This window comes from Clarias gariepinus, chromosome 4 (genome assembly GCF_024256425.1).
Source record: "Clarias gariepinus isolate MV-2021 ecotype Netherlands chromosome 4, CGAR_prim_01v2, whole genome shotgun sequence".
Classification (NCBI taxonomy): Eukaryota; Metazoa; Chordata; class Actinopteri; order Siluriformes; family Clariidae; genus Clarias; species Clarias gariepinus.
Window position 1 is genome coordinate 11,392,639 of NC_071103.1, and position 18,382 is coordinate 11,411,020.

Here is an 18,382-nt window from a genome sequence, read left to right on the forward strand (position 1 = left end):
GGTTTAATCTTGAATCTTAGTTGACAGTTTTGGGTGGATTAATAATATTAAGGAGAAATAATAAAAAAAAAAAAGGATGAGAAAGTTAAACATAATGTGCCTAATTTAATGGGGAAAGTGTCAAAAGATATATACAAAGATATACAGCTACTGTATGCTCTCTCTTTAAGAATAATATTGTGCATATAATGAAAATTTAATAGGATAACACCAGGGTTTAAGGCACAGTTTGGGTTTTATCCCTTTGCCTTTTGGCTAAACTTTATTTTCTCTCCTAACTGCAATACCGCCTCCACTGCTCCAATTCTCTGGCCAACCTAATGTTTTAACGTTCCATCGCTTGTAAACAGGACCCCAGCTTCTACAGGAATGCTGGAAAAGCTCTGCTGGAGGTGGGAGTTGAAGGCCTCGTGGACAGGGGCCTCCCCTAGACCTTCCCAATTCACCCACACTACCTGTTTGGGCTTACCAGGTCTGTCCAGTGGGAGCCCTGCCTCCTGACCCAATTAACCACCAGATGGTGATCAGTTAAAGGCTCTGCCACTCTCTTTACCCGAGTGTCCAAGACATATGGCCTCAGATGATACGGTCACGACATCTATCAATGACCTTCAGCCTAAGGTGCTCTGGTACCAAGTACACTTATCAGCATCCTTGTGCTTGAACATGGTATTTATTATGGATAATCCATGACTAGTACAGAAATCCAAGAACAAAACACAGCTCGGGCTTAGACCAGGGATGCCGTTCCTTCCAATCACACCCCTCCAAGTATCTCAGTCATTGCCCACGTGTGCGTTAAAGTCTGTCTTAAATCAAAATTAAGGTGCATGTAAGTACATTACCGTAGGTCTTGGTCGTTACAAATGTCCAGGTCTGTAGAAAAACCGTGAAACTCTCTTTTCCCAGACATAGTCGTACGGCTAGTTCTGTTTAGTACAAATTTGTACCAAAGTATAGATAAAGACACCTCAATTTTGAACGATACCAACTGGATTTAGTTCAGTGAGACTGCAGAAGCTTCATACGGCTTAACCTTTTGACACAGAATGAGAGTTGTGTTTTATCTGTCCACTGATTACTTACATTGTACCCGTGAACAGTAACGTTTGATACCTGTAACCTACGTAACATACTAACTCGCACCTCAGTTATGATTTAAGACATATTGGGAAAAACCTAGAGCTATGTTGCTAGCTTACATAACATTGGATATAATTTCACATACATGGGAACTGCCGTAAATTAACTTAAAAGATGACGTGGGTTTCTGGTTGGTACATTTCTTTTTTTTTATTATTCAAAGAATTTAATAAAGTGTGAATAAGGTTTATACTGTATTTCAGTGCAAAGTCAAGGGCACTTCTGAATTATGTAGCACCATCTGGCATAATGGAGATGTTATAACTATTTATTCGTGCTGTTCCAAATGTCTGAATAAATTTTAGGCAGGGTGAAGGAGAAGTTCGATCAGGGTACCATACACACTAGAAATCATTACAAGCTATTAATCATCAGGGTGTACAAGATGAACCACAGACTCCCTTTGGTTCATTAACCTCTTTTAATACAGTAACATCCAGGTTGTATTTTAGGGCATGACTCATAATAAATAAGACTGCTCACAAAACAGAGAACAAAACCAGACTGAGAGTTAACAAATTGGCCCAGTTCCTTTCATGGGAACTTCTTCCTGTTCACGTTCCAGCTTCGACAGTGAATTCTTAAAAATATCCATGCAGACACCTGAATGACAAAAAATGCGCAATCATATCTTCAACACTAAAAACGCCACCAAGGTTTCCCAGTGCTTTCGTTAGTCTCTCCATCACGGCCTTTCGCCGGCTTTTAGAGCTTCCAGGGTACTTGAAACTCTGAGATGGGGAGAGGAGTGCAATGCGTCGTCTCGAAATTCCTCATGTACTTTCGAGCCTGGGAGAAAAAAGGCAAGAATAGAACAAAACGTTGGAAAGCATCCAAGTTTCTGTGCTTTGTGTGAAAGTGGATAAGGGTGAGTTCAAGCAAAATCAAGCAGAAGTCTCACCGTTTGATTATGCAGATCTTAGTGCACCATTAAAAATAATATAACTTGTTTCAATTATACACTGCCTAACCAAAAAGAAAAGTCGAACACAGTAAGATCCAAGTTCAACCACTTTTAGCTTTGATAGTGGTGCATAATATGGTGGCCAGTTTGTGTGTGAAAATAATCTCTCATACTCCCGAAATCACTTACAGTTTAAATCCTAGAACATTCCCGTGCCAGCAGTGGGAAAAATAAAAAAAAACTCCATAGACGAAAAAAAGTTACACTTAAGGGGCATTGATGAGGTAAAAATTGTGTAAAATTTAAGGTGCTTTAATGAGGTATAATCTTTTTAAGTCATTTAGTTCTTTTGAAATTCAGAAATTAAATGTTAAATTTTCAATAAACAGATCCCTGACATGCCTACATACACAAATTTTAGTTATAGTTCCAGTAATGGAGATATTACAATGCAGCTACGGGACATATGATAAACAGAGTGAGCAGCTCACCCCTCATGTCTTCTGGCATTGTGTCTATGGGAGTCACGTGACAAAGGAACGAACAACTCGGACAAGAAGACTCAAAAGTAATACAGAACTCATTTTCCTGTACATAACCTATGGAGGCTTTACGATGCTCTGCGCATGTGCACCCAATAGAAAATTAACGAAATCACTCAGACTACTCATTCCTCATGTTAAGTCACGTTGAAGACTCATTCAGAAAGAATGAAACGTTCATGAACGACCCATCACTAGTACAATGGCTTGATTAAAGTACATGATTGCTTCATGCGCTTCCCCCTTCTTCCCCTGACGCACCCATCGCTCTGGAATAAACTACATGACCTTTTCCCTCTGTTCCAAAATCCAATTTTTATGATCCCTAGCAAACTGAAACCTTTTTTTCTGGTTAGTCGCACTAAGAAATGGCCACACAGCTGTTCAGTCCTTTGAGTTGTTGTGGCATTGTGTATGTGTGTGTGTAAATGCTCTTACCTTCACTATTAAAAATAGCTATGATTTCTACTTTATGTTTTTCATGATACAACTTGTTTAAGTGACAACATTTCTTCCATGACGTTGACAGTTCAGCGTTATCTTTCAAGATTTCAAGATTTAATTATGTGTTGGTAGTTCTAAGACCTACTAATAATGTTCTATTTATAAAAAAAAATCTTAATTATGAAATAAATCCTAATTTTAAAATCTAGAAAAAAAGCAATCTTTTCTTTGCTAGATGTAATGCCAATAATTTGACCCTTTTAAAATTGCGACCTTTAACTTTTGGCCAGGAAGTGTATGATATTTAAACATTAATACTATTTGTATAACACAATATAGTCAGAGTGATATTTTGCCCTCACCAGGAAGAGAGCAAGATGCCGCGTGCCTTCCTGCGCCATGTCCTCACCTGTCACACACACAAGAGCAAAGAAGACAATATTAGAGCTTAGCTTTCTCCCGAAGGAGTTCACACAGTTGACATGAGCAGGGGAATCTGGTTTATACAATCTATCAGGTCTAAGCCATCTTACCTGACTTTAAAGACTACATTTCTTTACTGAATGGATGAAGAAATAAAAAAATGAAGCTGCTCAGTAGTTTGCTCTACAATAGAGATCTTTAGCTCCAGGCCCGCAGGGTCCAGTGTTGAACACCGTTTGGTGGATTCAACTAATCTGTTAATTACTAGGGCTCAGTTTGTGTGCGTATGTTGAGGTGTGAATTAAACGGTGCTGGACACTGGTCCTCCAGGACTGCAGTTGAAGATTCTACATTACATCGCTCTTATTAAGCCATCAATGAGTCCTTGATCATCTGCTGCTCTGATACTGTAGGTTCTGTTGATATTATAGATATTAGACTTCAGCTCTCCTGTCCAATATATGGATTTAATATCTCGTAGACATTTTAATAGCTTAACTGTCATAACCTTAACACAAGGTTCTTGCTACAATCATGAAAAGAAAAAAAAACCCAACAACTCAAGGTCGTGATCATCTTCTTCATTGATGTACAGTAATCCTTACCGATGTTCCAGGGAAAAGGGGCTTCCCTGTCGGTTTGATAAGACTGCAGCACAGACAGGCACCAGTCATCATCCACCTCGTGCCCGATGTACACAGACTCTGAGAAAAGCCAAACAATGGTTTTTAGCATTTCTGAACCACTAAAAACAAATATGAATGATAAACACACACACACACACACACACACACACACACACACACACACACACACACACACACCTTCTTCTATTTGCGATCCAGCTGCAAGCCACTGTCTGACTGCTCGGACGCTGTCTTCTGTCATCACTTTAGGATACCTGAGTCGCACAAAATCAGACGACATCATTTTGATTTACAACTTTTATTTTTCTAAAAGATAATCCTATTATCATCGTATTGATGAACATCTGTAAATGTGGGTGAGAAACTAAGACGACTTTTGAATTAAAATGACTGGTTCTGCAAAAAAGTTATTCAACCAGTTGTTGAACAACAGTTCTAATTCTAAAATTAAAAAAGCGATTCTGCAATGGGTTTAAATACCAAGCAATAAAATTGTGTGACTGTTGTTTTAGCCGTTAGCGTGCGGTTTAACTAAAGTGCTTCTTTAAGAGTGTTAATCGTGATGTTGTGGCTCAGCCTCTGGAATTTCATTTGCATTAATCAGAAAATTGCAGCCATCAAACTGACTGAAAGTGAATTAAAGTGCTGTCGGACCTGTAGTGGAGCAGTTTCAGCAGGAGATCGTTTCCTCTGTTGGACATGATGTCTTCTGGTCCCCTGGGGGGAGGGGGGAGACAAATTTAGTGTAAACTGTGTAAAAAAAAATATATATATAAAATTTCATTCTCAGTTCTCATGATTGTGAGGGAGAGCTTACGTTGTTGTGATAATTTCGTCCCTGGTTCTCCTGATCAACAGGACTGGTCCCTGATACCTGCACAATAAAAAAATTCACCCCATCAGGACGCTCACCGGGTCACATGACTACACAGACAGTTTATGTGACGGTATTATATTGTCATCATGTGGACAGGATCCTACTTGCACAGCTGTTCTGCGTTGTTCAGGTTCATGTACTGCCTGACCGTGTGCGTCACCAGCGGTCCTGTTTCCCGTACACAAGAACAAATCAAGCATTGCTCGGATACTGCTGCACTAATACCTAGCAAGATGTTAGAGGTTGTGACACTTACTCCAGCTTTCGGGCATGACCTTCAAAGCCAGGGGCAGGAGGTCGTCAAAGGAGGCGTCCAGAACCAGGGCACGGATCTCGGGGTACGACATCGCCGCCCAAGTGGCTGAAGCAAGACAGGGCATTTAAAAAAAGGAAAAAAAAAAGTGAGCACATCATTACTGTTGATAAGTATTACGTTTTAAACAACTGCTAAGTACAAAACATTATTAATAGCCATAGACCGGGGGGTGAAGTGTTCCTAATCAAAGTGGCAGGTACGGTATAATAAAGTATAGGTATAATAAAACTGTAAAGTCTGTACAAGATATTTGCAAAAAAAATGTTTGTTTGTGCACGCATCATGTGAAAACTTCTAAACAAATTTTAATTAAGTTTTTACAGGTGAATTTGGTCGAGCTTGAGGCAACATCTGGGCTTTGGTTCATTGTAATCGGCCCACGGTGAGAGAAGACACACTTATATCATTTAATTAAAATAAATGAATCAACCTTGGGAAAAAAAATCTTTAGTTCTTCTCAGAATTCAACAGATAGCGCTGTACTTTTTTTAAAACACGCACTTGAGTGTGCAACTGAAATGTACTTGATAAACGTGAACTCAACGTCGTCCCGCGCAATTCTTGGTAAATCATCAAAATCAGTAGTTCATCTCAAAATTCAACAGATGGCGCTGTGCATTTTTTCATATGCGCTTCTGCGTATGCGATTAAACTCCACATGAACAACGCTGCACATCTAGTTCCTTATAAAATCTTCTTACCTGTAAATCCTCCTATCGACCAGGCGTACACAACAATGTCACCCAACTCGAAGCCCAGTTTGTGAACAGCAAACTGAATCACTACGTCCATGGCATTAGCTTCGTTCTGAGGAAACGGCACCCCCTGAAACACAGGTGCAAATGCTAGATGATGGATATTAAACTGTTGGAATTTTTCTGCTGCTTTCGCATAAATAACTTTTTTGGTTTGTTGTTTTTTTTAACGGATGCAGCATGAAAACCTGAGAGTCTGGTTCAAGAATCAGACTTACTGTACTGCCTGCGAATCCTGGGTGATTCCAGCCTAGGACTGAGTATCCACCTGAGAAATACCAGGAAGGTAGAACAATCAGCTGTTTTCAGAACATTTTCATTTCAGGAGTCAGAATGTTTTCAGAATACTTACCGTCCAGTGGAGTGTTCATGCAGCCCACCTCATAGAAGCCTGCGTTCCCTTCACAGCAGATCACCTGTAAAACACAGTGACCTTCACATCATCCACACAATGATGCCTCATTTAGTAAAGAATCTTTTTAAAAGAAATTCAAGGAAAAAAACTGAATGACAAGGTCGTCTCGTTCTTTTAGTCATGAAGACTACAGTTACAGTCTCTGCTCATTACCCAAGAGGATTATTTCTCCCAATAACACAAAGAACGAGTTGGTTACATTTTATCTGCACTCTGGCTGTAGACTTTAATTAACTTTTCAAAAAGACAAATACAGTGGAACCTCGTATTGCGAGTAACGCAGTTTGCGCGCGTTCTGCTAGACGAGCAAACATTTTTAGTACATTTTGACTTGGAAAACGAACAAGTCTTGGTTTTTGAGTACCGAGTATCATGTATCACACATGCGCTTCTTGTTTTGACGCCAAGCATCACGTGATCACAACTGAACCAACAGTTTTTCTCTCTCTTGTGCTGCGGAATTGTGGGTAATCTCCCCTGCTGGGTCTTTATGCGCGTCTCTAACTGGTATAATCAACATCTGTGCATGCATGTACTGTTTACTATAACACTGTGACCACGTGTGTGTGCGTAAAACATTTTATTTGTGTCTGTATGCGTGTGTACAGTGTGTGTGTAAAGCAAAAGCAAGTCTCATTAGAGACTTTGAAAATCCATTTTCTCTCTCTGTATCAGCCTGCTCTTTGTGTCTGTGTACACACACAAACACACACAGACCCCTCCTACTTTGGCCTTTACAGACACACACACAGACACACTCTCTTTCTCTCTGCTCTACACAGAAACACTGCTCTGTCGCGATTCTTTTCAAAGGTAAAGTGCAGGTTAATTTGTTTTATTTTTTCTTTACAGCTTTCCATTAGTGTGTCCCTCAATCAAGTGTCATTATTTTTCCGATAAAACAGTGTTTCCATTGTGCGTGCACGCGTGTGTGAAAAGAGTGGAGGTTTGGTTTACGAGTGTTTTGTAACGAGTGTTACACTGAACATCATTTTTCGTGACAACCTCCTTGCTTTTCAATACACTTTGTCCATCTGTCAACAAGCTTTCGGATTCCCTCATTAAAAAGAAATGTTTTAGGGTGAGCTTCGACAGCACCGCTGTCTTCACTTTTTTATTGGAAGTAATTCTGTGTCCACATAGGAAGGGAACCAAAAGAGTGAAAATGAGCAAGATCAGGACTATAGGGAGGATGCTTTAACACATTAAAACAAATTGTCAACAGTGTGGGCAGAAGTGTGCGGACTTGGATAGCAGTCCTCTGAGTTTATTAAGAAGTTCAGGCTTGAGCTCTTTAAGAAGCGCCTCGCTGCAACGAGCACTGTTGATTCCTGACTCTTTTTCTGATAATGTTCCCATACTGGCCCTTGAGGATCCCAGAAAACTGAAAGCATTGATGAATCTTCCAGCGGATGGTTGACTTTTGAACTTTTTCTTGTTTCCGTTCCATACTCGGCTTGTTTACTCTCAGGCTTGTAGAGATAAAGACATGTCTCATCATCAGTAATCTTTCTCTTTAAAAAGATTTCTCTTCCATACAGTATCTGTACAAAGGTTTTATTTGTAGATATCCAAAAAGTATGCTCCATGAGTACATCCTTAGACCACAAAAAAAAAAACTAAACTAAACACTACTCTTCTTTCATGCAAATCACAAGTAGGGTGTCCATTTTTGCTCGCACCGCAGTTACAAATAAACTGATGTAAGACGTTCAAACCTGCACAGAAGCGAATAGGGAGACTGTAGCCTTGTACGGAAAAGTGCTGACAAGACATTGCGACCATCAGACGTTTTAATATGCAAACTTCGTATCGGCTATCTCAATATGAACTCTAAAAATCTATCCAAAACAGGGTCAAGGTCACGGCAAAGTCAAATATCTGGATTTTTTCCCCCTCTTCAGTAGCTCTCCTTCCTGTTTTCGGTATATTTTCGGTATATTTGAGGCATACTGATTAGTAAGAAGAACAGCTGCATGTTTCAGATGTCAGCTTTTATCAGATTGTAGCTGCGTTTAAAGTTGCAGAACAAGTTTGTTCCTGTCACCACTTTTATCAGTTCTTCTGAGTCCTGTCTGGTTTTCCCTCTGTGAATTTAGCAGCTTGTCAAGTTAGAGAAGTTATTTAGAGCTTTACCTCTGCTTTTCGGCTTTTTACTACAGATATATTTTTTTTTACATTCTGACAGTGCTGTTTTCAACCCCTCAACAAAAAAAAAATCAAAGAAATAAATTTGTTTGTGTAGTATCTGACATACAAATCCATTAGGATTAGTTTTTACCACGGAAATGATAAGGTATAAGTGCATGACCATGGACCTGAAATTCACTGGGTTTCGTCTCTCATTTGTTCCATGACACTAACCAGAGTTTTCCCATTCGGGCCTCTGTTTCCTCTCCGATCCACAAACATGGTGTCGATTTGGTTTCCGTCACACGCCACCAGCTTGTTTCTCTGACCATCGTACTGGTGCAAATAGAGAAAATAGGAAGTTTAAATTTTTAAATACTACTGCAAATAAAAAAGGGAAGTAAAAATATGAGAAAATAGGAATAGAAAGAAAAAATTGTGCTGACAGAACTTTTTTTTTAATGCATGTGTTTTTAAGTTACCTCTTCGATCAGCTTGGCCTGGCCCTGCTGCAGCATTGACCTCATGGCCTTCTGCAGGAGACCCACAGAGCCTGGGTACAGCATCCTGCGGCCAAACGAGTGAGCTACCAGATAGCTGGAACACAGACCCACATACAAACACAGCAAATGTCAATCATCTTGTAAAAAGCTGTTAACTTCACAACAAACCTGGTATGTTTTAGTGTTACATGGACAATTAAAACAGTTCATAAGACATGGACCAGTGATACTGTAGTGATATACAGTAGGAGAGCAGCGTGATGTCTGTGATGTTCACTGCCTGGCCTAAGATTTCATTGCAGCAGCACCTTTAGATTTGATTATAGCACACAATGCAGTGTGTGAAAATGATTTCTCGTGCTCCCAGAACCACTCTTTCAGAATTTAAGTCCGCGTTTAAGTCATCCCCATTTACGATTTAATTCTGATCACATTGCTTCCACAAAGTTGACAGTTCAGCACCATCCCTCCAGGTTTTGATAACATCTTTGACTGTTTTCTCTGCTTGCAGCTCAATAATATGACCCTTCTGAAAAAGTGACTTTTTATTTTTATTTTTTGGCAGTAAATTTTAAATACATTTTGAGATCCACTATAAATCACCCCCACACGCATTATATAAATGCGTACATGTGTGAAATAAACATGGACACCTATGTGCGTGGGAGAATTTCCCAGAATCTTTCACATGGTGAAATGTGATTTAATATATATATAGTTCTGGAAACTACAGGCTTTCCAAAAATTAAATATCTTCAACTTTTTGAACCAAAATCACAAATAACTAGTATTTTTTTCCCTAAAGTTTTAATGTAGGTTTATTTAAAAAACAAAAACAAAAAAAAACAATCAGACAGTATTAGAATATAAAATGAATTGATTGGACATGCGGCCATCCAAGCACCAAGTAACTGCTGAGTTATATTAGAGATAAATTTACTTTGCATCTGAATAAGAGCATCTCACAAATGCCAATGCACAGTGTAACATTTACAGTGATGTTATGTTACACCACCTAAAATGAGTGTGGTAAATGCTTTATGATAAAATGCTATTTGAACATATTAAGGAGTTACGTTTCTAACCGTAGTCCCGCTGATCCGATTATGATGCACGTGTGCGCGCGCGTTACCTGACGACGTGGCAAGGTAGTGTTCGTACTGAATTCAGCAGACTGTCCGCTGTTCCTCTGTGCTTGGGCTCTGGCTTCAGCAGCGAAACTCCCGCCTTAGACAACTTCCTGTCAACAAGAGAAGGCCCCACCTTTAGCGCCGGCAAGTCAGGCGTGTATGTAATTGTGTAACCAAACCATGTACACACGACTTACGGATTGCTGACTTCTCTCCAGCTGAAATCTGCTGGCCAGTGTGAGAAGTCGAAGTCATAGCAGGCCAGTTTTTTCTAGGCGGGATAGAGCACAGAGCACAAACAGCTGCAGTAGAGGCATGATTACGTGCTGATGCTGATTGCATCAGTATGCCTGTCTCAGGAGGAGTGTTGCTAGGACATGGTCAGGAGCTCACCTTGTTGCTGCTGGTGTGGTTCTTCTTGGTCTCCTCCAGAATGGTGACGAACTGGTGATACTCGGGGTTTCTCCAGCGACCCCAGCCTAGCGACAAACCAAAAAAACACAAAATATGGCACATGTTTTTATGTAATGGGCATATTAAAATAAGTTGCAGAACGTTTTGAAAGACGTGCTGTTTTGCTTGTTACACTGGATTACAGTATGAACGAATTATTGGACGGAAGTACACACATACAATATTCTACATTATATACGAATATAAATATTAGTGCGAGTCTATCAGACAGACTTAATGAGAATAAGATGGATTAGTCAATGGATGGGACAAATTTGTGGCAGGACTTTTAGTTTCTCAAGCTTGGGTGTTGACCTCACAGAAATGCTTAAAACTAGGGAATTCTCAAGTGAATTGTGAAAAAGTACTGCAGATATCTACGCCCAGCAACAGTCTTTAAAAAAAAAAGTAGGTTTTTACTAAATATTGAGTGTTGCATGACAATTTCAACATAGATTATTATATTATTGAATGTCATTAAAAAAAAAAAAAAAAAACTCTATAATTACATTAAAACAACGAATTTCACGTTTGTCCCAGTACTTTTGACCATCATGAACAGCTCACCTCTCAGACACGCTACTCCCAGTAAACAGACCAACACCGTGCCAATGTACTGGCTGACAGGAACAAGCTTACTGCTGCAGATATAACCTGAAACGGAAAAACAAAGTTTCAAAAAAAAATTTTTATTAACAATATGACATGATATAATGTACTTTTTCTGCTGTCTTCATCAATAACCTGTGTGTTCTGTTGACTTTTTTTGCACACTTTCCTGCCTTATTGTCAAGGCAAGTTTTTTTTTCATCCAAATATTGACTATATAAGTCTATATTTGATATAAAAAAAAAGAAAAACTTAATTTAAATATAGACAAATGTATATATTTTTTTTCTGGATTTTCTGAGACGTTAAATATGAATTATTGCACTTAGTGTTTGGAGCATAGTATCAATACAAAATAATGGTTTACTGGCAAATCCCATGGAATTATTAAAAGTCCCAAGCTGATAAAACAATGTTAAGTATGTTTTTAGCTGATAAAGAGGCTCTGGATTCTCAGGAACCCGAAACAGAACATAAGGGTTAAAGGGCTGCTCTCTTCTAGTCTTATCTGTGTATAACGTCCTTTCAAAAATTGTCTACAATCAGCTGCAGTTTTTACAACCATTGTTTAAAATTTGGCAGCGGGGGGCATTTCATTAAACCATAATTTAGTCTGGTAAAAAAAGGATTTTAACAGTTTTAGGATTATGGACTCACACAGTGTAAATAGTGTAAAGTGTGCAGTTCCTGTCCTTACCACGCAGTCATTAGTAAGGTGAATCTACTAATCTCAAACCCTAATAACCCTACAGAACCTGATCCCTAATGAGCAAGCTAAAGGCAAAGTTGTCAAGGAAAAACCTCCTAAGAAGTCATAGGCAAGAAACTGTGAAAGGAACCAGACTCAAGAGGGACCTCATTCTCTTCTGGTTGACACTGAATAATTTTAAAATCCAATAAAATATGCTGTTGTAGTAGAGTAATGGCGAAAATGAAAATCCTAGGGAACATTCAAAGCAACACATTAAATAGAACCGTATAAGAGATAAGACTTGTAAACTTTTTATCTAGGTGGGGTTATCTAACGAAACATACGAGACTCTGGGATGTTTTTTGTTTTTCCCCTCTTTCTCGAAGTCTCCACATCTTTAACAAGTTTTATGCAGGATGCCATTACTGCCGCAACCCTCTAGGGACGGTAATCACTAGTCACCTCCTGATACGATATCCCGACACCCAGGTGCTGATTCGATTAATATTGCAATTCTCTAAGTAGCACGATTTTATAAATATCCTCATTCGGAATTACATTTATTCCCAATTTTGTTACAATTTTAAGTCCTTTAAAACTAATAACTCAAATAATACCTTGAATGTTAGCTTTAACCTTAACTTTAGTCACAGTCTTACAAGTGAATTAAACATGTGTAATTAAATGCGGCCAGAAAGCTTTTAAACTAAATAAACTAACCACAAATACAAGGGTTTATCAGTTAATTTAAATTAAATCAAACGAAAAGGACATTTTTCTAAGCAGCACATACAGTATCTTTGTCATCTTTGTTATTTGTAAACAAACTTAGCAAATACTTCACTTCGACCACACGGGATGTGAATAGTTTAGAGGGTACCGCCTGTAGGATTATAAAGAAACGGTGACAGTGTTTGTGTTTCGAGAATAATTAGCACTCGTGGTGTTTTGAGACTTCTGTAAGTGTGTGCAATGTAATGTGTAGATTTGAGACTAATTCGCTTGCAGTTAATCATTTAGAGTAAAAGACAGACTAGAGGCTTTTTTTTTTTTTTTTTTTTTTTTTTTTACACGCGCAAGTTTAATACATAAGAACTCCATAAGAACACGTTTCTGTTGCACCACATGGAAACTCGTGCATGGAATTCGTTACATCAGACGGTGATCTGTCATGGCTAATTAAAATGAAAAACAGGCAATTCCTGTCATAAACTAATCGACTGGTGTGTCTCTATTATAATATAATTAATCATTTAAATTTTATTTTGGAGTCCATTTGGCGATACATGAATAGGCTCATGAAGGAAACGTGGTTCATGACTAAATCAATTCCCCCCACAATCTCCACAACCCACCCATTTGTCCAGGCTTGGGACTTGTACTGAGGATGCCCTGCATCTCCAGTAGCTGGGTATTTATATGGGCATAAAAAATTTATTTGGGCCTTGCCAAAGGGTAGAACAATGGAAAAATGGCGGTGGTGGGGCTCGAACCACTGACCCTTTGATCATCAACCCAGAGCTTTAACCACCTGAGCCACCACTTGGGGCTGGTAATGTGAAGTAAAAAGTATTGCAATGTGTCAGATCACTCACACACACGCACACTTTCAAAGAAAAAAAAATTGCCTTCCAGGAAAAGATAAAACAATTATTGGAAATGCCTCCAACTCTCAAAACTCAAAGCTGTCAAAAGCTGAAGATAACCTCACTTCTACTTCCCTTCTGCTACTAAAACTTTCTCTGACCCTTTTTACACTCTAGTCAGACAAACCCGCTGGCGAAGAAATCATTACTTACTGAATAACTAATTAACCATTAGGGAATTAATTAACAATAAACAGTTTACACGCTAATCCAATTATCTTCGAAGTAGTAAAAGGCTTAAAAAATTGCTTTGTGGTGGTAAATTAACAAATGAAACACTGTATTAAACACCCAATTAGATTTTATTTACTTTAACTGTACAGTATACACACACGGACACAAAAAAAAAGAGAGAGAGATCAGCACTATGCAACTACTTCACAAAAACAGAAAACAATCACAAAACCGGTTAAACACAAAAGAGACTTTAGTTTCACTCTTACAGAGAAACTCTTCTCACATACACCCACTTGACAGTAAAAACAAACAGCTACAAGGTGTGTATACTACACACACACACACACACAGGAATTTCCCAAACAGAAATACTATATACATACCCACGAAAAACATTAGCATAAGACTCAACTAGTATGATTAGCTTTGATTAGGCCACCATTATAATCAGCACACGTAGTCGGAGGTAAGTGCAATCTATCGACCGTTCACACAGCGAAGACGCAATCAGGAGTCTACAACCCTTGATTACCTGACACAGGAGGTGAAACGGAACAAAAATGCGGAATGGTTTGGGTTCTCCTAAAACTGGATTTGGAATGTGAGCGATAAGTGTACGAGTAGGCGCAGGTATACCTTTCCTGTACAGATAGCAGAGTATGAGAGGCGAGCTGTAATAGGACAGGGACCACAGCACTGAAGCCTGGAGAGAAGAAACACACACTTCAGAACACACAAGTCTCTCGTATTAAGTTTAAGTATTAATTTCAAGGATTAAAAACTCTGACAAAGTCGTAAATATTGGAATACCACAGTACTTAATCAGAAGTATGAAGCAACACTAAAAGACTAGTTAAAGTGCAAATACTTATACACTAGGCACTTATGACAATAAAAACTCCAGATAATCCAGTAAGCAACAGTATAAAACTGGCTATAACGACAGTACCAGTCAAAAGTTTGGACACAACTTTGAATTTGTTTTCTAAATTCTAGAACAGTACTGGAAATTTATACCTATAAAATAAAACACGCCCTTAAATAATTAACTAACAACAACAACAGCACTCAGCTGTCATTTTAAAGACATGAAGGTCAGATGTTCTGGACTAGTTCTTGTTAGCAGCCTCAAAAATCACCAATTAACAAACATCACCTCAGATTAGAGCCGTTATAAAGGCTTTACAGAGCATAAGTAGCAGAGACATCTGTTCAAAGGAGATCATTGCATATTTTGGACGCCTTCAGCATCGTTTTACAGTGTAGAAAGAAATTAAAATAAGGAAAGACCACTGAATTAGAAGGTGTGCAAAAACATTTGACTGGTAGTGTATTTTAAAAATTCTTCCTTAAAAACACACAACCCTACTCGAGTTGAATCTGCACTGTTTGAAGGAAGTACTGAGACACAAATTAAACACTTATCCATGACTAAGATGGAAATACACTGCTTTAGTCCATTTACAAAGTACTGTACAAAAGTCTTCAGCCCACTCATTTCTTCACATTACATTAAATTGAGTAGATTTAAAAAAAAAAAAAAAAAAAGAGCAAATATTTAACTGTGACAGGCTGCAATGTGCTTAAAAATACAGTTAAAAAATGGTTGTTTACTGTATGTAATAACCGCAGCAGCGACCTCATTTCCCCTCTCGTCTGTTCCAACCACTTATAACTGGCCTGATTCTTTTGTTTTTATGCTTGAATGATTCATTCGTCACTGAGTAAAAAACAGGGACTGAGTCATGGGGAACTTTCCCTCAAACCAATGTTGAAAAAAGAAAAAAAAAATACAAGAAAGTCTGGCTTTTTCAAACCAAAACATAAAGAAATGCTGGAGGGCTCGAGACTTTTGCCCAGTACTGTATATTATGCTGGGGAAAATCACTTACCCAACCAAGGATGCTGTCAGTGTGTCTTTCCAAACCTCTTGGCTGGTAATCCCAACCCTGTAAATCAGAGTGATGTGTGAATGAAGCGAGAACCACATAAAACACAAAGTGTTCTTTTATTTAATGCTGGTTTTTAGGGACAGACTGCATCTGTGTCTGAACATCCTGGACTTAGATACTGCTTCACACACTACTTAGCTGGAGCTCACATCAGCAGTTTTTTAAATATATATATTTTTAAATTGCCATTCAAGAAGCAGTATCAAGCAGTTTTTTTTTTTATTGGCTCTTTATGGGGGAGGGGATGTGACGTAACGGCACAGTGGCTCAGAGGTACACCAGGGAACATCCAACTTAAGGGCTGGGGATTCCAATGTGTGCTTTGACAGTTTCCTCCAGGTATTCGAGTTTCCCCTGACAGGTCAATGGTGTCTCAGTGGTTCTTTGCCTGCTATGCAGAAGCCCTGGGTTCGATTCCCACCCAATGCCCAAACGCCAGCCACTGGATGCGGTGCCGCTTCCAAGCCTGGATAAAACGGGAGGGTTGTGTAAGGAAGATCGCCGCTGTAAAACCTGTGCCAGATCATGGGTTTCAAAATTACACATGTATGAATGGATATGTAAGGGCATGCGTGTATGCACCTGTGCCCTGCAAAGTTTTGGCACCCCATGGAGGGTTGCCCCATGACACTACACAGAATAGGAGTCATGGAAAACTGAATGAATGAATGAATAAATAAATTATTATTGACTACTGTTGCTTGACCGGTCAGAAAAAAGGTTCCTTAATAAAAGACAATAAATAAACTTAACATTTACTGCACTGCACTGCACTGAATTCAAAGTGCTGGGTTAAGAATGTATAGGTTACATAACAGGTCAACTAAACCTAAACTCTATTTCCTGCACAGGAACTGACGTAACTGTTGCAGAATTCAGCCGTTTGTTTTATATTCCTCAAAAAGATAATAGGCAATAAATCCTCACAAAGTCAACGTTTCAACGTCATCTTCAAATTATTATTAAAGGTCACTGTGACAGAGCTCTCAGGCTTTCTACTTGGCATTAGCATGCTAGCTAGCGCGTTCACACGGATACTAGCGCACTAGACTAGAGTAGTATGTGAAAGAGCAGGGAACGGTTTCCTAGGATACTGGCGCACTACTAAGTACAGTAGTATTCCAGAGAAGTAGTGCGGTAGTGCGCGGTTTCGGACGCAGCCGAGGCCTGCCGGAGCTGCGCAGTTTTTCTTGCTTTTATATGAAAGAGTGGGAGTGCATACCCTCCTTCCTGTTCTGGCCTCGGGTCTGGCGTGGTCCTGTGAGCGATGGATCCGGTGCAGACTGGGCCCGAACAGGCAGCGGAACCATAACCAAACAGCCATCATTCCTCAGTCAGCGCCTACGGAAGCCCGTGTGGGTCAGCGCGATTCAAAATGTCAGCCATCGTAACAGTACAGTGCAGCGAGTCTTTCTGAGCGACTCCTTCATAGGGAATCGGTTCGAAGAATCGGTTTGTGATCGAAAACGAATCCTATTTGGTTAAGGTTGAAGTAGTGTACATGTTTGCCTGTGGCAAAACTCTCTTAACTTATTAATACAAAGAAATAAAATGTCAAAGGTTGAGCACTTTATGTGTCTGTGACCCGCCTCGGGTCTGCGTACATGGAGTTTGCATGTTTTCCCAGTGCTGTGTGGGTTTCCTTCGGGTATTCTGGTTTCCTCCCACAGTCCAAAGACATGCAAAGTAGGCTAACTGACGTTCCCAAAATGCCCATAGTGTGTATGTTTGTGTGTGTGTGTGTGTGTGTGTGTGGGTGGGTGTGTGTGGGTGGGTGTGTGTGCCCTGTAATGGATTGACACTAGTGATGTGCGGGTCATCTGGTAACCCGTGGGTTGGGGCGGGTAAAGAAATTGTCACTTTATTTGCGGGGCGGGTTGGGGCAGGTCATTAAAAACTAAATTAAATTAAAAAAAACGGCATTTCCCTATAGCCTATATTAAATATTTGGGAATATTTATTTTCAGATTTTATTAAGTTCTTTGATAAGGTTACTTCACATGACAAGTCACGAAAGCGCCAAGCAGCTACCGCTGCCAGTCACAACAAAAACAAAGAAATAAAAGTGAAGATGGAAGACGAGGTGCGGGAGACATTGAGGTCGGGAATTTACATCATTAAAAGAAAAAAAGGTCGGGTTGCTAAATATAATGTTGTGTGTAGCATTCTTTTTTTTGCACAGCGAACGTAAAAACGCTAAATGAACATTTCCGTGTGATAAATGAAACAAAAAAATGTCAGTGGTTAATTAGCGTAGGCTGTAAACTGTAGGCCTGCCCTATACAAATCTAAAATAAAAAAAATGTTTAGCCTACATTACAGACACTGCTTTGTAAATGTTTAAAATGTGTATTATTATCTTGTTATTAATATGATTTATCGTTCATATTCATAATCATATGTTGTTGCCAGTTTACAGGGCGATGTTTCCAAGCACTTTCAGGCTGAAATAAAGGCTGTTTTCATTTGAATTACAATGCCTAGTGTGTCTACTAAATGGTCGTGGGTGCGGGGTTTAACTTTAGGCAGATATGTAAGTCCGACAGACAGAAATTTTTCTGAGACAGGTTTTGGGTTCTCTAATGTATGAAATGTAAAGATATGATTGAAAGGGTGAGTTCTGAC

The 18,382-nt window shown here is 39.2% G+C and overlaps 1 protein-coding gene across 1 annotated transcript; it reads right to left on the reverse strand.

Moving 5' to 3' along the window:
- Nucleotides 1-1,545: 1,545 nt before the first annotated feature.
- abhd16a (abhydrolase domain containing 16A, phospholipase) lies at nt 1,546-17,136 on the reverse strand. Its single transcript, XM_053494104.1, has 20 exons — nt 16,980-17,136; nt 15,698-15,754; nt 14,442-14,508; nt 11,250-11,336; nt 10,623-10,708; nt 10,427-10,500; nt 10,232-10,339; nt 9,079-9,193; nt 8,831-8,932; nt 6,404-6,467; nt 6,270-6,319; nt 5,998-6,121; nt 5,237-5,341; nt 5,085-5,148; nt 4,921-4,977; nt 4,758-4,820; nt 4,281-4,357; nt 4,062-4,160; nt 3,396-3,442; nt 1,546-1,932 (listed from the first exon to the last, which is right to left on the reverse strand). Exons 1-20 carry the CDS (start codon nt 17,082-17,084, stop codon nt 1,849-1,851), a joined length of 1,635 nt encoding a protein of 544 aa, XP_053350079.1. The 5' UTR covers nt 17,085-17,136; the 3' UTR covers nt 1,546-1,848.
- Between the last annotated feature and the right edge of the window lie 1,246 nt (nt 17,137-18,382).

Excerpts from the sequence above, each read along its gene's own strand:
- abhd16a (XM_053494104.1), bottom strand. The coding sequence starts at position 17,084 with ATGATGGCTGTTTGGTTATGGTTCCGCTGCCTGTTCGGGCCCAGTCTG. Across the intron at positions 14,509-15,697 it reads CTGACAGCATCCTTGGTTGG|GCTTCAGTGCTGTGGTCCCT; the intron begins GTAAGTGATTTT and ends TCTTCTCTCCAG. Across the intron at positions 5,342-5,997 it reads GTCGATAGGAGGATTTACAG|CCACTTGGGCGGCGATGTCG; the intron begins GTAAGAAGATTT and ends GTCTTGCTTCAG.